Here is a 19,786-nt window from a genome sequence, read left to right as displayed (position 1 = left end):
CTAATCATAGGAAATAAGAGTTTGTTACAGCTGAATTTACCAGTTACCATACAGGGAAAATGAGACATTCTATAGACTCTGTATAGGAAAGAGAAATACATGGATTATAAAAATAACAAGATTGCTATAACCTAGTGATGAGAATTGAAAATCAGAAAAAATAAGTTTGTCACAGCCCCAATAAGAATCAGTTGAGTGTTAGGAGTTGATTTATTTTTTGGTACCCTGGTAAACTGTAGATTACACGTCAATAATAATTTTATCCTTCCCATTGGAAACAGTGGACTAGACTGAAAATTTTCAACAAAGATGGCTAGTTTTTAATGATACTGATTTATGTGACTCTTAGATTGCATAATAAAGATGAATTTTTAGCTCATTTACATTGCAAGGAACTAGTTTGATAGAACCTACCATCATCTGTACTATAGTAATTTCTCAGCATATTTTCCACACCGGATTATAAAAACTGATGCTCATTACTTTGGAGATTACTGTAAAAAATTACATAATTCCTCGTTCTTTTTGATTGAACAAAAGAAAGGAAGGGAATTAAAAAGGAAAGAGAAATTAATTATAGCTAATTGATAGCTATTGAAATCTTAATTCTATATGGTAGGATTACACTATGATCAATGAAGCTATTATCCAAAGACTGAGTTAATGTTTTGGGGAGAATATAATGACTGACTGTGAAATAAGAATTTTAACAGGTGTTCCAGTTTGCACCTGTGTTGATAATAAATAATTTGACAAGAGAGAAACTCCGACTCTGGTTTAGAGAATGAATAATTCAGTTACAAAATCCAGACGTAATTATTCTGTTTGAATAGCAATTTTGAAATTATTTATTAAGCTATTAAAGATATCTCTCTTCTCTAAGTACGTTGTGGAATACATCAAAACCAGTTTTAAGAGAGAAAGGAGTAGTTCAAAAGTATAAAGATATAAAGTATGGAAATAGAGGTTATAAAAAGGAATGAAATAGAGGTTTAAAAAAGAAAAATAGAAGTAAATGGATTTAGGACCAGATTATTCAGTGTTTAATAGTACCTTACACCATACATATGGAGCAAAGTGCTACTCGTGCATAAAGGCATTGAATCTGCCATTTGAAAGGTCAGGGGAACAGATTTTAAAACAATAGGATCAGATTTTTTTAAAAAGAAAAAAATTGGAATGTTTTTATATATACACACATGCAATGATTCCTGTCCATAGTTTGTGGTTGAACTAGAGCAGTGGTTCTCAACAAGGGTATGCATACCCTTGGGGGTAAACAGAGGTCTTCCAAGGGGCACATCAACTCATATAGATATTTGCCTATTTTTACAACAGGGTACATAAAAAGGCACTAGCAAAGTCAGTACAAACTTAAAATTTCATACAAACGGAGAAAGTAAGCAATCTTTCAGTAATAGTGTTCTGTGACACTTTTGTATTTCTATGTCTGATTTTGCTTGCAAGTAGTTTTTAATTGAGATAAAACTTGGGGTACACAAGACAAATCAGACTCCTGAAAGGGGTAAAGTAGTGTGGAAGGGTTGAGAACCACTGACCTAGAGCACCTTTTTTGCAGTTTGTGTTAGTTTAGCTGTAAAATCATTTTAGAGTAGCATGAAGAAGCCCAAGCAAGGATTGTCTTTGAGATCCTGATCCTACAGTAGGGTTACCATATTTCAGCAAGCAAAAAAGAGGACGGGAGGAGCCCCGCCCCTGTCCTGCCCTAGCCCCGCCCCTGCCCCACCCACTCCCCGCCCCCCTCAGAACCCTCAACCCTCCCCCCCCCGCTCCTTGTCCCCTGACTGCCCCCTCCTGGGACCCCTGCTCCTAACTGCCCTCCACAACCCCACCCCCTACCTAAGCCTCCCTGTTCCTTATCCCCTAATTACCCCTTCCTAAGACCCCCCCCCAACTGCCCCCCAGGACCCTACCCCTTACCCGTACCCTGACTGCCCAAAACCTTATCCACACACCCCCCAGAAAGCCCCCCCCGAACTCCCGACCCCCCCCCACCCCGTCTCTTGACTGCCCCCTCCAAAACCTCCCTGCCCCTTCTCCGACCCCCTGGCCCCCTTGTCGTTGGCCTTCGGTTCACCTAAGGTCTCTCTGGGAGCTTGCTCAGGAACTGTCTGAGCCGTTTGTCCCGGCACGGCACGCTGGGCAGCAGCGGGGGAGGAGCTCCAGACTGCCGGAGGCGAATGCAGGGAGGGAGGGAGTGAGTGAGCTCTGCTGCAGGGGAGAGGAGGATGGGCTCTCTCTCGCTGTCGGAGCCTCATGTAAGAGGCACCATCCGGCTGCCCTGTTAGCCGCGCACGCTCTGCATGCGGGGGGGGGGGGAGTCCGGACATTAACAAATTCCCCCCGGACGCTATTTTTAGTTAAAAAATCCGGACATGTCCGGGGGAATCCGGACGAATGGTAACCCTATCCTACAGTAACTCCTCCCTTCTAACGTCCTTTGGCAGCCACCTGCTTTGTCTACTGCTTGCAGGAAGAGCAGCCCGTTGCAGCTAGCTGGTGGGGGCTTGGAACCAGGGTGGACCGGCAGCCCCTAAGTTCCCTGTGCAGCAGCTGCCTGCAGTTCAGCTGTGTCCCTTCCCCCACTGCCATGTGCTGCTCCTGCCCTCTGCCTTGGAGCTGCTCCCAGAGACTCCTGCTTGCTGTGCCGGGGTGGGTGGGGGAAGAGGAGGGAAGGAAGAGGGAGGCTAATGTCAGGGTGTCCCTCCCCCCCCTGCTCCTGCACCCCGCTTACCCCATCTTCCTTAGAGCAGGGCTCAGGACAGAAGGAGCTTGTAGCAGCTGCGGTCTCAGCAAGCTGATCTAATTAACAAGGCAGTGTACTTAAGGGAAATGAGCATATCTCCGTCCATTCCTGCTGCCTTGCAGAGTGAGAGAGTTAACCCTTGAGGGCTCAGCCAATTGCTAGTTCATCACTTAGCAGTAAGGGAAATATCCCACCTTCTGACTCCTCCACCTCAACCAAGCTTCACAATCATCATCACTGTGTACCAGTATTAAATTGTTTGTTTAAAACTTATATTGTGTGTGTGTGTGTGTGTGTGTGTGTATATATATATATATGTCTTTTTGTCTGGTGAAAAAAATTTCCCTGGAACCTAACCCCCTCATTTACATTAATCCTTATGGGGAAATTGGATTCGCTTAACATCATTTTCTTTAAAGTCGCATTTTTCAGGAACATAACTACAACGTTAAGTGAGGAGTTACTGTACTTGGGACTCCTGTTGTTACTGTCATATAAATAATAATAATAAAATAAGGCCACAGATCACGGCAGTATTGTTAGCCTTTCAGTCTTCGAAAATTCTACCTCCCTACCCTTCTTTCAGTGTAGTCTGGAAAAATCCAAGTATACTTTAAAATTGAAGACTCAGTGTTGCTGAGGAACATATTTGTTTCTTTTGAGAAATGTTTCATGAACTATCTAGTTAATCATTTGAAGTATTATGAATTATTTTTCAAAGGAAATGGCCTAATTAGCTTTAAACTTCCATTACCAAGTTCAGATTGCCTGACTATTTTACCTGGAATTCCCACAATTAATTTACATGTATTTTTCTATACCGTATTCCAAAATGCATTTTAAGCTGTTAATTTAAGTATTTTGAAACTTGTTGTAAAGAAATAAAGATCTATATCTGATTTAATATATTTTTAATAAATGGACTCTCATTTTAGTATCTCTAGGCTCCGGAAATTACTCAGCTGCTATGACCCAAATGAACCAGTGTTTCTTGGAGAGCGTTATGGCTACGGATTGGGAACAGGAGGATATAGTTATATCACTGGCGGAGGAGGGTAACTTACTTTATTTCAAATCCTACTGAGAGCTAAAACAGTCATTCTTCCAATGCAAATGTTTTGGAATATTATAGATCACACAGAGGTGACAAGAATAATGTTTTATCACATGATATAATGTAGTGGCAGTAAAAGGGGGCGGGGGGCTTAGAGCACAGTTATTGCCTTTGCTGCGGGACCATCCCTCTCCCTCTTTGTTTGTCTATGGTGTGAGTGAAAGTGATTGTCTCCCTTTTGGTTTTTAACTCATGTTCTGAAGAGGTAGGCGAGTGAGTTCTTTAGTGTTGGTATCAATGGAAGATAGTTTCTGATGTAGAGAGATCACTGCAGATCGATTGTCCAGTCCTTATGGTTGAGAAATATAGTTTCCCAATGGATTTGGTGAATGATTTGGGTTTCAGATGAATATATCCATGATCTTCTAGGTTGATCCAAATAACACTAGTGAGATCCATCGCTTGTGGTTCTAATCTCTGTCCATTTTGTTTGTTGGGTAGTTGTAGATCCATTATTCTATTTAGATAAGCTAAAATCTAAATTATTCAGTCCCATGCTCTGAATGCCCTTAAAACACGTAAAATTGGTATTCTCCAGGAAAAAAACTGAGTTAGTATACTATTTATTTATGTCCATAAATAAATAAGACTAATTGGCTGGCGTTTTCATTGTCTTGCATAGCCTGGGAATGTGCCCATCATTCTTAAATATGCAGAGTTTACCCCTTTCTTTTGATGCTGGAGTGCTTGCCAATTACTAGCAGATTTTTTATATTTTCTGTTGTTTGTACTGTGATTTTTACTATACCTTCAAGAACCATCATAGCTTTCTGGTACTCAGGTCTGTGAAGATTCCTGTTTATTGTCGAGGAGATTTGTTGGCAGGTAGTGAGTAAAGTTAAAGATCTTGCTCAGTGGTTTGAGCATTGGCCTGCTAAACCCAGGGTTGTGAGTTCAATCCTTGAGGGGGCCACTTGGGAATCTGGGGCAAAATCAGTACTTGGTCCTGCTAGTGAAGGCAGGGGGCTGGACTTGATGACCTTTCAAGGTCCCTTCCAGTTCTAGGAGATGGGATATCTTGTAATCACTTTGACCATGCCCTTTCTGTTATCAAGTAGTAGGTTTTTTAATTTGTTAACTTTCTACTATTTACTTTATTCTTCTATGACAACTTTTCAACAGCAACACATGCTGTTCCAGTCATGATAATTATAACTTCCTTTTTTCAAGGTTCTCAATACTGTTGCTCCTTTGCTTGCAGCTTGATCAGAATACAGCAACATGACTGGTCATGATTATATTATGCCTGCGCTCTATTCTTTTTCCTGTTTGCCTAGCAGATTGACCTTAAATTGGCACTGCTGTTTCTAAAGCCTTTAACAACATTGATCCTGACAACACTCAAAACTTTTTCCTTGAATTTTGCATTGGATGTATCTGAGTCTACACACCAGCTGCCATTTGAGGATTCTGTTATAGCGAGTGAACTCAAGCAGGTGTTTTTTGCCAAAAAAATAAGAGAATATCTTGTGGAGAGTTAGGCAGCTATGATGAGCTTCCTTAACATCTAGATTACCATATATAATGGTAAAACTGGATGGAGTTACAGACAGAGAAGGGAGAGTCATAGAATGTGAAGCAAGAGAGTGTGTCCTCAGCTGCAGAGCTGTGGATCATCATGAGACTTCTGTGGCGCAGCAGCTATCAGAGGCTTGTTCTACTGGTAGAGACCTAAAGGCATCCATGCTGCAGATGATATGTAAATGAACAGTCATAGGGAGTCAAGCTGAACAGTAAAACTTTGCAGCACAGTTTAAGATATTGATCTGTTCCTGTGGACAGAGCTCTAATATATGATTGCGATATGTAACATGTTACCAGGAAAAATGGCAGTTCAGATTTAGTTTTCTCTTTTTTTATACTGCCACATTCTAATTATCGAGATGAACAAGATAGAAGAAAAAACAAAATGTTTTTACCAAACTACGCAAGAGAAGCAAATCCAAAACAAGTGGAACCCACAAGAAAATCATCTGTTAAAAGTTAGATATTTTTGTCAAGAGTAACTTTTTTTTAGCTTAAAACATTTTTCACAATATAGATACTTCATTAAATACTTTTTATAATAGCATTTTTATTAGATAGTTTCAGAGGAGGGGAAAAGAGATGAGTATTCAGTTCATATAAAAACCACACACATCAACTTCAAACATGAGACTAAATTATGTAACGACAGGATTTCTGAATACTCTACATGTCCTATGTATATTCTCCATTCCTCCAAACAGAGTTCTCCCCTCACCCTGCATCAAGAAAAAATGTGTGGAGGTAAGGGACAGGTAAGGATCACTACCAAGTAAAATTTGGGATAATTAAGATTTTCTGTAATTAAATAAATCACATCGTAATTTGATTTTACTATCTAGAATAAATATGTCTCAGAAAAATCCTCATTAAGAATTCAAGCCTGAATGCTATCTTCTAACATCTTTCAGTTTCCCAAATACTATGCACCAGTGGACTACATTCCATGTTGTGATTTTATTCCATTGAGTAAGACTTAATAAATGGAAATTGTTTACAGTTATTCAGCTATATTAGTAATGAGTGTCTCATACTTTCTGTTTGTTGTTTATTGTTTAGGATGGTTTTCAGCAGAGAAGCAATCCAAAAACTACTTGCTAGTAAATGCCAGTGTTACAGCAATGATGCTCCAGATGATATGGTCCTTGGAATGTGTTTCAGTGGTTTAGGAATCCCCATAACACACTGTCCACTTTTCCATCAGGTGAGACACACATTTTTACAAGTATTGAAAACTGATATTTATTTAACTTATTCATTTAAAGTGCACCCAACTCCTTAAAATTCCTGTCCCAGTAGCAGACATTCCCACTACAACCTCCCGCTGCTCACCCCTTCCACCCAGAGAAAGTCTTAGAAAACAGATAAAGTAGATTTTAAAAAATGTAAAGTGTGGGCAAATACCCATTTTAATAGTGCTACAGAGATGTCTCAGTCCCCCTCCCCTGGCAATGACAAATGACTAAATTTAGTTGCTTAGGCACCTGGTGGGATTTTCAAAAACGATGAAGTGCCTAAGTCTGATTGGAAGTGCTTTTGAAAATACTGTATGGGGGGAGGGATAGCTCAGTGGTTTGAGCATTGGCCTGCTAAACCTAGGGTTGTGAGTTCAATCCTTGAGGGGGCCATTTAGGGATCTGGGGCAAAAATCTGTCTGGGAATTGGTCCTGCTTTGAGCAGGGGGTTGGACTAGATGACCTCCTGAGGTCCCTTCCAACCCTGATATTCTATGATTCTATTCTGTGTCTATCTTCCTCATTAGGCACTTAAATACCTTTAAAAATCTGGCCCTTAAATACTGCAATGATTGTCCTATAGAAAAAACCCAGATACATGAATATTTACACACTCTAACAGTACTCTCATCCTGTCTATATTTGCTACGGGAAAGTCTTAAAAGTTGAGGAAGTAGAGTGTCGAAAATTGTTTCCATTAGCAGAGGACTGTAAAAACCAGCAGGCACAAGAGCAAGCAGAAGTAAAAGGGGCGCGGGGGAGGGCTATGTGGTATGGGGGTAGGAGGAGAGATGCTGTTTAAAAGGATCCAAATTGTACATATTTTGGAAATGTTTTTGAGGAGAGAGTACCTAAGACTCCCATCTGGTTCAGAGATTTAAAACCTCTAGAAAGTTTAATTCCTTGTTTTGTCATTGGTGTACCTAACCATTTTTTCTAGTTTATTTAATTTATAAAATTGAGCAAAATTGAAATCCATCCTCATTTGTTACATTATTTCATATCACCTTTAGTTTATAAACCTATTCAGATATTCTTATGACTTCCAGAAGGCTAATATAAAAAAAAATCCAAAGTTCACAATGCTTTTAAGACCGCTTGCCTCCTGTACATTTTGTCAACTTTCCTAACAGATCAATGTAATGTTTTTGATTCCTTGTAGATCGGTGATGTGACTTTTTGCCAGGAAATTCATCTTTTTAGATTAATGCGTACCAATAAAAAAATTGGTAATAATAACTTTTTCCATCATCAGACATTTGATTCCTGAGGATATAGCAAGCAAAATATTAATTATCATTTTTTATTTCCTAAAATTAATTGCTACCTGTACTATATTTTTTAAATAAGGTGTAAATATATCTTTAATGATATAGGATCAGATCATGTCTTATTCTGTAAGGAGGCATAAAGTGCTCTTTTCCTTCTTAGTGCAAGTGTGCTGTACCATGTGGGTACTCAATAAGGGATTGCTGCACATGTGGGTAATCAGTCTCCACAGAGCTGCAGCATCCTTATCTTACACAGATGGGTGAAGGAGCAGGGGAGCCTTGTCTCTGCCCCTCAGTGTTCCCAGCAGTCTAGTTATGCCAGGGCATGGGGAATATATGCTGCAACAAGTATAGATAGACTGACCCATCGCAGTTTACTTCCTCACAGGAGTAGCAGGGAGGAGGAGCAGCAATAGACTGTGACTCCTTGAGTGACAATCTCCCTCTTGGGTTCCTGCCTGCAACAACTCTGCCCTTTACTCTGGGGCAGATTGCAAACTGATGATCAGGCTAATCATGAATTCAAATTCACTGTCATATTTTTTACGTGAGCACTAGCCAGAAAATTATAAAATAATTTGATCTTTGTGTTCTCTTCCATACGCAAAATGTTTTTAATAGCATTAAAAATAGCATACTACACAAGGAAAATTAATAAATATAAAGTTTAAACCAGTCTGTTAAGACATGCCTTTATACATTTATTTAGCAGCTACTCGCAAATGTAGTATGTAGAAAGTGCTGCAAAAAAAATTATACAGCACACTGTAAGAGAAATATCAGAGAGGTAGTCGTGTTAATCTGTATCACAAAAACAATGAGGAGTCTGGTGGCACTGAAAGCTTATGCCCAAATAAATCTGTTAGTCTTTAAGGTGCCACCAGACTCCTCGTTATTTTTGTAAGAGAAATATGATTGTTAATGTACCATGTCAAGACTGTGATGAAACATGAAGTACATCTTTGATTAAGGGTCTTAAATATAGTAATGGAAGTAACACATAGGAGCGAAAAGAGATAATGGAGTCACTGATGTGACATGAGAAGATAGTTTTTATTCTAAAACTACTTTTGATACTTCCCACTGAACTGAAATAGTTCCTTTCAGCCTGACATTTCTCACACTTTCTTAGGTCACAGCCTTGTTTATTTAGCAAGAAGTTTTGAGGTAAGTTACCAGCTGTCGCAACCCTGGTCAAGTTTCCCCTGCTGGACACACACCAGGCTGCTGTGTTAGACCCACATGCTTGGCTCTTATGCTCTTAAACTCCCCTTGGTCTCTAGATAGGCTTCAGGCACCACCTCTGGCTTAGCATTTGGGCACTGTAAAAATATCTAACTAGTACGGTTGGTGATAATTGTATATAGTAATTGAGTCCACAGAGCATGAAATAAAGGATCAAATAGAGAAAGTACAATCAGGAGAGTAGTATATAAGATCTATGATGATATACAGTCATATATTTTAAGTCAGAGTTATCTAAAGTAATCTGAAATATAAAGAATGTTGTAATTAATACAGATGCAGTTAAAGCAAATTTGTTCCTTATCAAGGCAGCAGAGGGTTTATATAAATTTCAAAGTAAACAAACTACTGAAAGAGGGTTTTTTGCCAGGCTCAAGTGAGAGTAGTTCAGTAATTATCTATGTCAAAATAAATTTCTTAAGGTCATCAAATCCATAGATATTCTCCAATGTTGAGATTTTCAAAGTGCCTCAGGGTATTAGACACCCTCTTGGTTCTTCAGTGGTTATTTTGTTTTTTAAATAAGCATTTCAGTAACTTATAAAATATCAAAGAAGAAAATCCCAAGAACAGGATCATGTTAATGTCAAATTGTATTACCTGATTGTATGGAAGGAATGTACAAAGTACAGCATGAAAGCACTATGGAGCATTCATTAATACATCCATCAGTAATGGAAAGCATACAATAACTTGTAAATCAATTTTTAGCTTAGCTTCCTTAATATGCTGATCTCCTTTTTTCTTATGTTTGTTACTGTAGAAAAAGAAACTTTTTTACATTACTTATTTATTTGTCAGCAAGACACTAAAGTGTTGAGAGAGAATAAAATCTTATTTTGAGAGTTTATATACATTTTTACTGAAATCCTCTTTAGTAGAAATCTAACTGCAAAGGACAAATTAAAATATTTTAATGGGAACAACTGCAAACGAAACCTGTTTGTTTTACATAAGTGCTTTGCTCATATTCCATTGAATTGTTGTAGGGAAAAATCATAGAACCATAGAAGATTAGGGTTGGAAGAGACTTCGGGAGGTCTAGTCCAATCCCCTGCTCAAAGCAGGACCAACCCAACTAAATCGTCCCAGCCAGGGCTTTGTCAAACCAGGTCTTAAAAACCTCTAAGGATGGAGATTCCACCACCTCCCTAGGTAACCCATTCCAGTGCTTCACCACCCTCCTAGTGAAATAGTGTTTCCTAATATCCAAACTAGACCTCCCCCACTGCAATTTGAGACCATTGCTCCTTGTTCTGTCATCTGCCACCACTGAGAACAGCCGAGCTCCATCCTCTTTGGAATCCCCTTCAGGTAGTTGAAGGCTGCTGTCAAATCCCCCCTCACTCTTCTCTTCTGCAAACTAAATAACCCCAGTTCCCTCAGCTTCTCCTCGCAAGTCATGTGTCCCAGCCCCCTAATCGTTTTCATTGCCCTCCACTGGACTCTCTCCAATTTGTCCACATCCTTTCTGTAGTGGGGGGCCCAAAACTGGACACAATACTCCAGATGTGGCCTCACCAGTGCCGAATAGAGGGGAATAATCACTTCCCTCGATCTGCTGGCAATGCTCCTACTAATGCAGCCCAATATGCCATTAGCCTTCTTGGCAACAAGGGCACACTGCTGACTCATATCCAGCTTCTCATCCACTGTAATCCCCAGGTCCTTTTCTGCAGAACTGCTGCTTAGACAGTTGGTTCCCAGCCTGTAGCGGTGCATGTGATTCTTCCATCCTAAGTGCAGGACTCTGCACTTGTCCTTGTTGAACCTCATCAGATTTTTTTTGACCCAATATTCCAATTGTTCTAGGTCACTCTGGACTCTATCCCTACCCTCCAGCGTATCTACGTCTTCCCCCAAAAGCTTTTTTAAACAAACAAAAGTGAATACTTCTGTTGCATTGAGAAGTCAGACACACATGGGTTGATTTTGATTCTGTCTTCTTCAGTGTAGCTGACAAAGGGTAACAATGTGAAGATATCTGGCAAAGGAGTAATATCTCCTGGGATCAATTATCTTTTTCGTCATAAGAGCCTCATATTTTCACCATTACTCTGTATTGTGGTAGGGTCTTGGACTTCTTATCCTGCCACGTTGACAATTCTGGCATCCAACATTTAGAACTGGAGCAAAGAGAATGACCCTAAACTTAGGTTACTCTTTGTAGAATCCAAGCAGTGCATAAAATAGGGACATATTATAAAATGTTTCCTCCCCAATTTTAAAACAAGTTTCTGTGATTTGGCCCAAAATTACTTACCCTAATAGCATTCCCTTCTTTGATCCTATATACATATATGCCAATGTTCAAACAAACACTATGTGCACTTATTTCAGTGCAGGATTATGTTGTGTGTGTTGGTTTTAAAAAATTAAAATATTTTTCTTTAAATTTTACTAGATTTTTTGTGAACGTTAGAGGCCCAAAGGTATGCAATGTCCTTTTTTACACAAAGAAGCACAATGTGGTCCTGCACTGAAATAAGCGCGCACAGTGTTTTGGTCTATATATTGGCATATATGTAAGGGATCATGTGAGGGATTGCTATTATGGTAAATAATTTTGAGCCAGATCACAGAAATTTGTGACTAGGTTGGGTGTCGAGACAAGAATGAGTGATATCAACATATGCCATGCAAACTGTCCCTTATGGTAAACATACCACACAGCCATAGCCGATAGCTATAACCTAGGGGCGGGCAAACTTTTTGGCCTCCCCAAACAGCCAGGCATGGCCCGGCCCCTGCCCCCTATCCGACCCCCCCTGATGGCCCCCAAGGACCCCTGCCCCATCCCGCCCTGTCCCCTGACCACCCCTGGACCCCTTGCCCCTGACTGCCCCCCGCCTCCCTATCCAACCCCTCCTCTCATTCCTGACTGCCCCCCTCCCTGGGACCGCTGCCCCGTCCAACCACCCATTCTCCCTGACTGCCCCCAGAACCCCTGCCAACTGACTTCCCCTGCCGCCTCATCTAACCCCCCATCTCCTTCCTGACTGCCCCCCCCCAGGACTCCTGCCCCCATTCAACCCCCCTTGTTCCCTGCCCTCTGACCGCCCCAACCCTATCCACACCCCCGCCCCCTGACCACCACCCCGACCTCCTCTGCCCTCTATCCAACCCCCTTGCTCCCTGCCCCCTTACCACGCTGCCTGGAGCACTGGTGGCTGGCGGCACTACAGCTACGCCACCCAGAGCACCAGGACAAGCAGCTGCGCTGCCTGGCTGGAGCCAGCCACGCCACCGTGCAGCACAGAGCACCGGGTCGGGCAGCGCAGCTGCAGAGCTGCAGCCTGGCAAGAGCTTGCAGCCCTGCCACCTAGAGCATTGTGCCGGCGGTACAGTGAGGTGAGGCTGCGGGGGAGGAGAAACAGCAGGGGAGGGGCCGGGGGCTAGCCTCCCAGGCCAGGAGCTCAGGGGCCGGGCAGGAGGGTCCCGCAGGCCGGATGTGGCCCGCGGGCCGTAGTTTGCCCACCTCTGCTATAACCAATAAATCTTGCAAGTTGTTCCACGCAGGCAGACCCCTGTGCCCATAGATGGCCTTGTTGAACAAAAATGTAGACAAAAAAACCCAGAAAAAAACAATTTACAAGATCACAAAATAATAATAACCAAACAAAATAAAGAAAAAACACAGCACTTTTCAGCTGATGTGACCACATAGTGATGTTGGAGGCAAGATTGACTTTCAAAAAATGTTAAATTATAGTAAATACTGAAAAACCTATATTAAAAGAAAGCTATTTTGCACTTCAGTGCAAAATCAAACACTAAAAATTAGGAAATGCCAGATTTATGGTTGCCCATATAACCTTAATCCTATCTTTTTGTGCATTCATGCTATGCACTAAAGCCCTGATCCTGTACAGAAAATAAATGGGGCAAGATAAAGTCTTGGATGAGATGGGAGTCCTGTTAAAAAATTGTATGCAATAATGTAATTAAACACCATACCATAATGCATATTTGCAAGGGAGAAGATTTGAGATTACATAGGCAACCACAAATGTGGCATTTCTTTACTCTAAAGTATTTGACTTTACAACCTTTGCAACTTTTTCTTAACATTTTTAATGTAATTTCCTAGGTTTTTCTTAAAAGGAAAAATGTGAAAATTGTATTATGTGCAACTGTAATAACACCCCCATACAGACACAAAATCATGCATCAGCAGTGGCATTTGAACCCTGACCCTTCTGCCTGCAGCACAGACTTCAATCATTTGACAGGAAAAACTGTGATCCTAAAGAAGAATACGCTTTAGGGGGTTGTTGGGGAGAGCTCAGACTGGCTTCCCCTTTCCTCCCAGGAAGGACCTGAGGGAGCTCTTGCTATGTGGTGCCTCCAGAGTGGGGATGTGGGTTGCTGGGGACAGAGCCTGGCTCAACTTTCCTCTTGCTGCCCCACATCCAGCAGCTGCTCCTGCAGCTCCAAAGCATTTAAAAATCAGTATTGCAGCAGTTGTAGCATAGGGTTACCATTCGTCCAGATTTACCCGGACATGTCCTCCTTTTTGTGCTAAAAATAGCGTCCGGGGGGAATTTGTAAATCACTCAAAATGTCCGGGATTTCCCCCTTCCCCGGCAGAGCAGAGCGAGCGGCTGGGAGGGCTGCAGGAAAGTCACGGGCTGGACTCCGGAGCAGCTGTAAAGGAGCTCCTCCTCCCCTCCCTCCTTCCCTGCATTCTGAGCTGGCAGCTCCTCCTCCCCTGCAGCCCAGTGGCCCGGTCCGGCAGCACTGTGCAGGGCCAGGGACCGGGTTGTGTGTTGTGCTGGGGAGCGCAGCCACGTGTCCGGCTCGCACAGAGCCCAACACCCTGTTTTGAGCAGCAGAGTAAGGGGGCCAGGGGGCAGGAGAAGGGGCAGGAAGGTTCTGGAGGGNGGCAGTTAGGGGCAGGGGTCCCAAGAGGGGGCAGTCAGGGGACAAGGAACGGGGGGAGGGTTGGAGGTTCTGGGGGGGCGGGAAGTGGGAGGGGCAGGGGCGGGGCTCCTCCCGTCCTCTTTTTTGCTTGCTGAAATATGGTAACCCTATTGTAGCGGCACTTCAGAATGCTTGTGTTTAGTTATTATTTTGGCAGTCTCAAAAATTTTCTGAGGAAATGCAAGTGAGATAAGGGAAATGACAATTTTCAAAAATCTATATCTCAGCAAAACTTAAATGGAATTTCAAAGGACAAAGAAAAGACACTTCTCTAGCCCCAGGTCTTTCCTCCTGCCCCAGTTCAAAGGTGTGCTGCATCAACATAAAAGCTTCTCAAAAAAGAGTTGTAAGAATCTTTTGTGGTGGAATGTGTTATGCAGTGTGTGTGTGTGTGTGTGTGTGTGTGTGTGTGTGTGTGTGTATATAAATAGAGAGAGAGAGAGCGCAATTAGCTTCTAGCAACCCCTAAAATAAAGCTATAAAAAGTTAATGCTTCTTTTTGGGATTATCTGGGATAAAAAGGTCTGGAGTTGCGTTGTGAATAAAGAAAACAAATGGTGAAAAAAATCCAGGCCAAGTACTTTTTCTAAGTTTTATTTGTTTTTGGTGTGCCTGGCCAGTTAAGATTATCCCTCATTTCCATATCTTTCATATTCCCAACTTGGCAAAGACTGTGAAATCAGCTAGTCATTAAATCATTTCAATGTGATAATTTCTAAACCGGCAAGTCCCCTCAAAGCAAACTGACTATGAGTTCATTCTACATTAATTTAAAATTTTGCAGCTTGTTTCAACATGAAAAATGTAATTGAAAACATAATACAAACATTTGTGAAAATATTCTAGCTGTTTCCCTCTATTACTACTTTTACATGTTATAACGAGGGCTGTTGATTAATCGGTTAACTCATGCGATTAACTCAAAAAATTAATCTCACGTTTTAATCACAGAGTTAAACAATAGAATACCAATTGAAATTTATTAAATATTTTTGGATATTTTTCTACATTTTCAAATATATTGATTTCAATTACAACACAGAATACAAAGTGTACAGTGTTCACTTTATATTATTTTTTATTACAAATATTTGCACTGTAAAAATGACAAACAAAAGAAATAGTATTTTTGAATTCACCTCATACAAGTACTGGAGTGCAGTCTCTTTATTGTGAAAGTGCAGTTTACAAATATATATATATTTTTGTTACATAACTGCATCCCAAAACAATATAAAACTTTAGAGCCTATAAGTCCACTCAGTCCTACTTCTTGTTCAGCCAATCGCTCAGACAAACAAGTTTGTTTACATTTACAGGAGATAATGCTGCCCACTTCTTATTTACAGTGTCACCTGAAAGTGAGAAAAGGCAATTTTGGAGCCGGCATTGCCAAGGTATTTACGTGCCAGATATGCTAAACATTCATATACCCCTTCATGATTCGGCCACCATTCCAGAGGACATGCTTCCATGCTGATGACACTTGTTAAAAAAATAATGTGTTAATTAAATGTGACTGAACTCCTTGGGGGAGAATTGTATGTCTCCTGCTCTGTTTTATCCACATTCTGCCATATATTTCATGTTATAGCTGTCTCGAATGATGACCCAGCACATGTTGTTCGTTTTAAGTACACTTTCACCGCAGATTTGACAAAACGCAAAGAAGGCACCAATGTGAGATTTTTAAAGATAGCTAAAGCACTCAACCCAAGGTTTAAGAATCTGAAGTGCCTTCCAAAATCTGAGAGGGACAGGGTGTGGAGCATGCTCTCAGAAGTCTTAAAAGAGCAGTACTCTGGAATGATGGTTGAAGCATGAAGGGACATATGAATCTTTAGCACATCTGGCATGTAAATATATTCTGATGCTGGCTACAACAGTGCCACACGAACGCCTGTTCTCACTTTCAGGTGACATTGTAAACAAGAAGCGGGCAGCAGTATCTCCTGCAAATGTAAAGAAACTTGTTTGAGTGATTGGCTGAACAGGCAGTAGGACTCAGTGGATTCATAGGCTCTAAAGTTTTCCATACTTTTATTTTTGAATGTAGTTATTTTTTATACATAATTCTACATTTGTAAGTTCAACTTTCATGGTAAAGAGATTGCGCTACCATACTTGTATTAGGTGAATTGAAAAATAGTATTTCTTTTGTTTTTACAATGCAAATATTTGTAATAAAAATAAATATAAAGTGAGCACTGTACACTTTGTATAGTGTTGTAATTGAAATCAATATACTTGAAAATGTAGAAAACGTCTAAAAATATTTAAATAAATGGTATTCTATTAACAGTGCGATTAATTTTTTTAATCGCTTGACAACCCTAGTTATAACCTTGTCTAGCTGAGTAGTAGGACTCAAACACCATGATGATTGCCATCCTTAAAAGTCGGATACATTAATATAAATTAATGCAAGCCAGTCAGTTTAATAGGACTATGTAAAAATGACTGCAATAATTATGGAATCTTTTACAGTAATACTATATTACTGATGTCAAAACATTCGAGATGAGAGGTCTATTGAGTGATGATTCTTTATCCAAAATTCACTTTACTGTTCTAAAACAGCATTTTTTAAACCAGTGATAATTAGTATTTTTGTTTTATCTTCCCATCTTAGGCAAGACCAATGGACTATCCAAAGGACTACCTTGCTCACCAAATTCCAATATCATTTCACAAGCATTGGAACGTTGATCCAGTCAAGGTGTATTTCACATGGCTGGCACCAAAGATGGAAGATTCATTTACTGAAAAGAAACAGAGACATATAAGGGAAGATTTATAATATATAAAATATTTTAAATCTCAATAAGGTACTGCAGATTAGTGAGAGACAGGCTGTACTGTAGTTTTGGTGTTGTGTTGTACTACTTGTCTGCCATATTGCATAGAACACTGAATGTTTCAATCCAGTACGTATTACACTTGTTAGAAAAGGAAAAGGGAACATTTTGTGTGTGTGTGTGTGTGTGTGTGTGTGTGGTTTGAGGATTTGTCAGAAATACCTTGAATTTTGAATCTTGTGACCATTGTATTTAACATTTTAAATGTCGTATACAGTATTTTTGTATGTTCCCTTTTGGAATTCTCTGTGAAACACCAGCAATTCACATTTCTCTTTTCCTCACTGTCTAGTAGTGGCCTAAGTTCCATATTTAGGGGCCTAATTCTAAAAGATACTGAATACCTACACTTCCCAATGACTTCAGAAGAACTTCTGGGTTCTTGAAATCAGTCAGAATCAGTCCTTAGGTAATGAAAGGGTAGGGAGATGTGTATTTTAATGAACAGTGGTCTGGAAAGAAAACGTCATGTACTGTACTTTGTATTGTTTCCAAATAGAGATGTTGCAGATGCATGGGATAGATGACTCCTTTTTGAGTTTGAACTACTATTTCACCTTTAAACATGTTAGCTTTTGTAGGAAATACCACCCTAGGAAATCCAAAGAAAGGTCTGGGATTCTTAAATTGACTACAAGATGTTGCCATGGTTCATTAAAAAACCTAGGTGACTGTTTCTATCTTTGGCAAATATAAATGTTTGTCTCTTAAGGAATTTTGAAAATCTAATGTTTAGATATTTATAATGTGCACATCACCATAGTATCTAAGTGCCAAGCTAAAAATTAGTTTGTAACATCCATAATTTATATCATCTACAGCAGGGATTGGCAGCCTTTGGCACACGGCCTGCCAGGGTAAGCACCCTGGCGGGCTGGGCGGTTTGTGTACCTGCTGCGTCCGCAGGTTCGGCCGATCGCGGCTCCCACTGGCTGCGGTTTGCCGTCCCAGGCCAATGGGGGCTGCGAGAAGCGGCACGGGTCAAAGGATGTGCTGGCTGCCGTTTCCCGCACCCCCATTGGCCTGGGACGGCGAACCGCGGCAAGTGGGAGCCGCGATCGGCCAAACCTGCGGATGCGGCAGGTAAACAAACCGGCCCGGCCCGCCAGGGTACTTACCCTGGCGAGCCGTGTGCCAAAGGTTGCCGATCCCTGATCTACAATATACCTAATAAAAATATACAACTAAGTAATATAATGGGTATAATATTAACATGTAAAGAGTGCTGCATATTTGACTTTTTTGTTTGTTTTCTATGTATAATTCAGTTTTGTAAAAATATTTGTATAAAATCTGGCTTTAGTATGTTCTAAACTAATTTGTATACAGTAAAGGATTTTTTCCTTTTAAGACAACAGCATATCGTGTGTATATCCTGTTATCTAACTTTGCTTGCTATGTTGTAACCAAATGCAGGGTTTTAAAGCCATATTACCGAAATTGTTTATTTGTACATGTTTTAAAATATTTTCTGTAGTTCAGCACTTGTTTCAGTTCTAGAGTAATGCAATACTTACTCCAAGTCTAAATGGGGAAGTAATTTGGTAATCACTGAGAAGTATGCACATTTTTGTGAATGTAGCTTGTGGATTTTTAAGCATTTGAATAGTGATCACATTCATAGTGGTTTAAAATAATGTTGAAATAGGTGTAACCAACATAATGTAACTTTTTCTTACCAATATCAGTGCCTTGAACAGTAGACATTTTCTACTGATACCAGAGCTACATTCTTTGGTACTGTGGACGTATAGTTAATTAGGTTTACTGTTTAGAACTGCGCGAGCCTAAAACTGAATAAAAACATACTTGTTTAAATTTTTGAGTGCATTGTTCCCATCCTTCTTCAAAGACCAAATACACTTTGGAATATTTAAACTCATTTATCCAGTACTCCTTGTGGTAAATACATCATAGGATATTATACAGTTAACAAAACAGGTCAGTAGCACCAAAAGAAAGAGTTCTTCTTCGAGAGATGTCCCTGTGGGTGCTCCACTACAGGTGTTGGTGCATCCCTGCGCCTTTGCCCGGAGATTTTTGCAGCAGTACTCATAGCGGCCACGCATGCTCAGAAGCTGCCCCCCGCTGTGAATCTAGGTTGATAGTACGCATGCGTGGCCGGTCTCCTCAGTTCCTTCTCAACCGTCCCCGGCCTGAGACGGAGCTCAGCAGACTCATTAGAAAATCCTTCACTCTTGCTACAATTACCCTTTAGTAACTAGTTGTTGTCAGTTTTCTCTGTTAGTGTAGTTAATTACCCCGTTTATCTGTTTAAAAAAAAAAAATTTTTTTTTCTCTCAGCCGCGGCTATGCCGGGCTCCACAGGCTTCAAGCGCTGTGCTACGTGCAAGGAAGCTATCCCATTATCGGATGGACACTCAAAGTGTATAAAATGTTTGGGGGAAGCTCACATTCCCCAAAAATGTGCCCATTGCTGTAAACTCAGCTCCAGGGCACGGAAGGACAGGGAGCTTAAACTTAAACTGCTCCTCCTCCAAAAGTCTATCGGGTCAGTTTCAGACCCAGGCGCTGAAGCCGGCTCCGCTGCCCGCCACAGCCCCCCCGCCTCAAAAAAACTGAAAAAATCTATGAAGAAGGGGCACCCTTCTTCACCAAACAAGGCTATGAGGCACAAAGTATCTCCAGGCAGATCAACGGTCTCTTTGCCTGTGTTTCCTCGCCTCAGCAACTTTCATGAACCAGGCTCTTCGGGAACCGCGCAAAAGCCGCCTGAGGCTCCGGCGGCGGCGCGAGGCTCCGGTGCCGAGGCATCAGGCTTTCAGTTGCCTGCCTCTATTACGGCACCGTTCGGCACCGCGAATGATACGGTGCCGACATTCCACAAC

General features: G+C 41.0%; 1 protein-coding gene across 6 annotated transcripts in view; it reads left to right on the top strand.

The window, feature by feature from the left end:
* B3GLCT (beta 3-glucosyltransferase) overlaps positions 1-17,056 on the top strand; it is a 150,291-nt gene extending 133,235 nt beyond the window's left edge. For 4 of the 6 annotated variants that reach the window (XM_034758658.1, XM_034758657.1, XM_034758660.1 and 1 more), the window contains 4 exons: positions 3,703-3,822; positions 6,110-6,160; positions 6,465-6,609; positions 16,712-17,056. In XM_034758658.1, the coding sequence (XP_034614549.1) occupies positions 3,703-3,822; positions 6,110-6,160; positions 6,465-6,609; positions 16,712-16,879 (484 nt within the window). In that variant the 3' untranslated portion in view covers positions 16,880-17,056. The remainder of the gene's footprint in view (positions 1-3,702; positions 3,823-6,109; positions 6,161-6,464; positions 6,610-16,711) is intronic. The other 2 variants (XM_034758662.1, XM_034758659.1) reach the window with 1 other exon arrangement.
* Positions 17,057-19,786: the final 2,730 nt, after the last annotated feature.

This window comes from Trachemys scripta, chromosome 1 (assembly GCF_013100865.1).
Source record: "Trachemys scripta elegans isolate TJP31775 chromosome 1, CAS_Tse_1.0, whole genome shotgun sequence".
Taxonomy (NCBI): domain Eukaryota; kingdom Metazoa; phylum Chordata; order Testudines; family Emydidae; genus Trachemys; species Trachemys scripta.
This window is presented reverse-complemented; position numbering and strand designations above follow the sequence as displayed.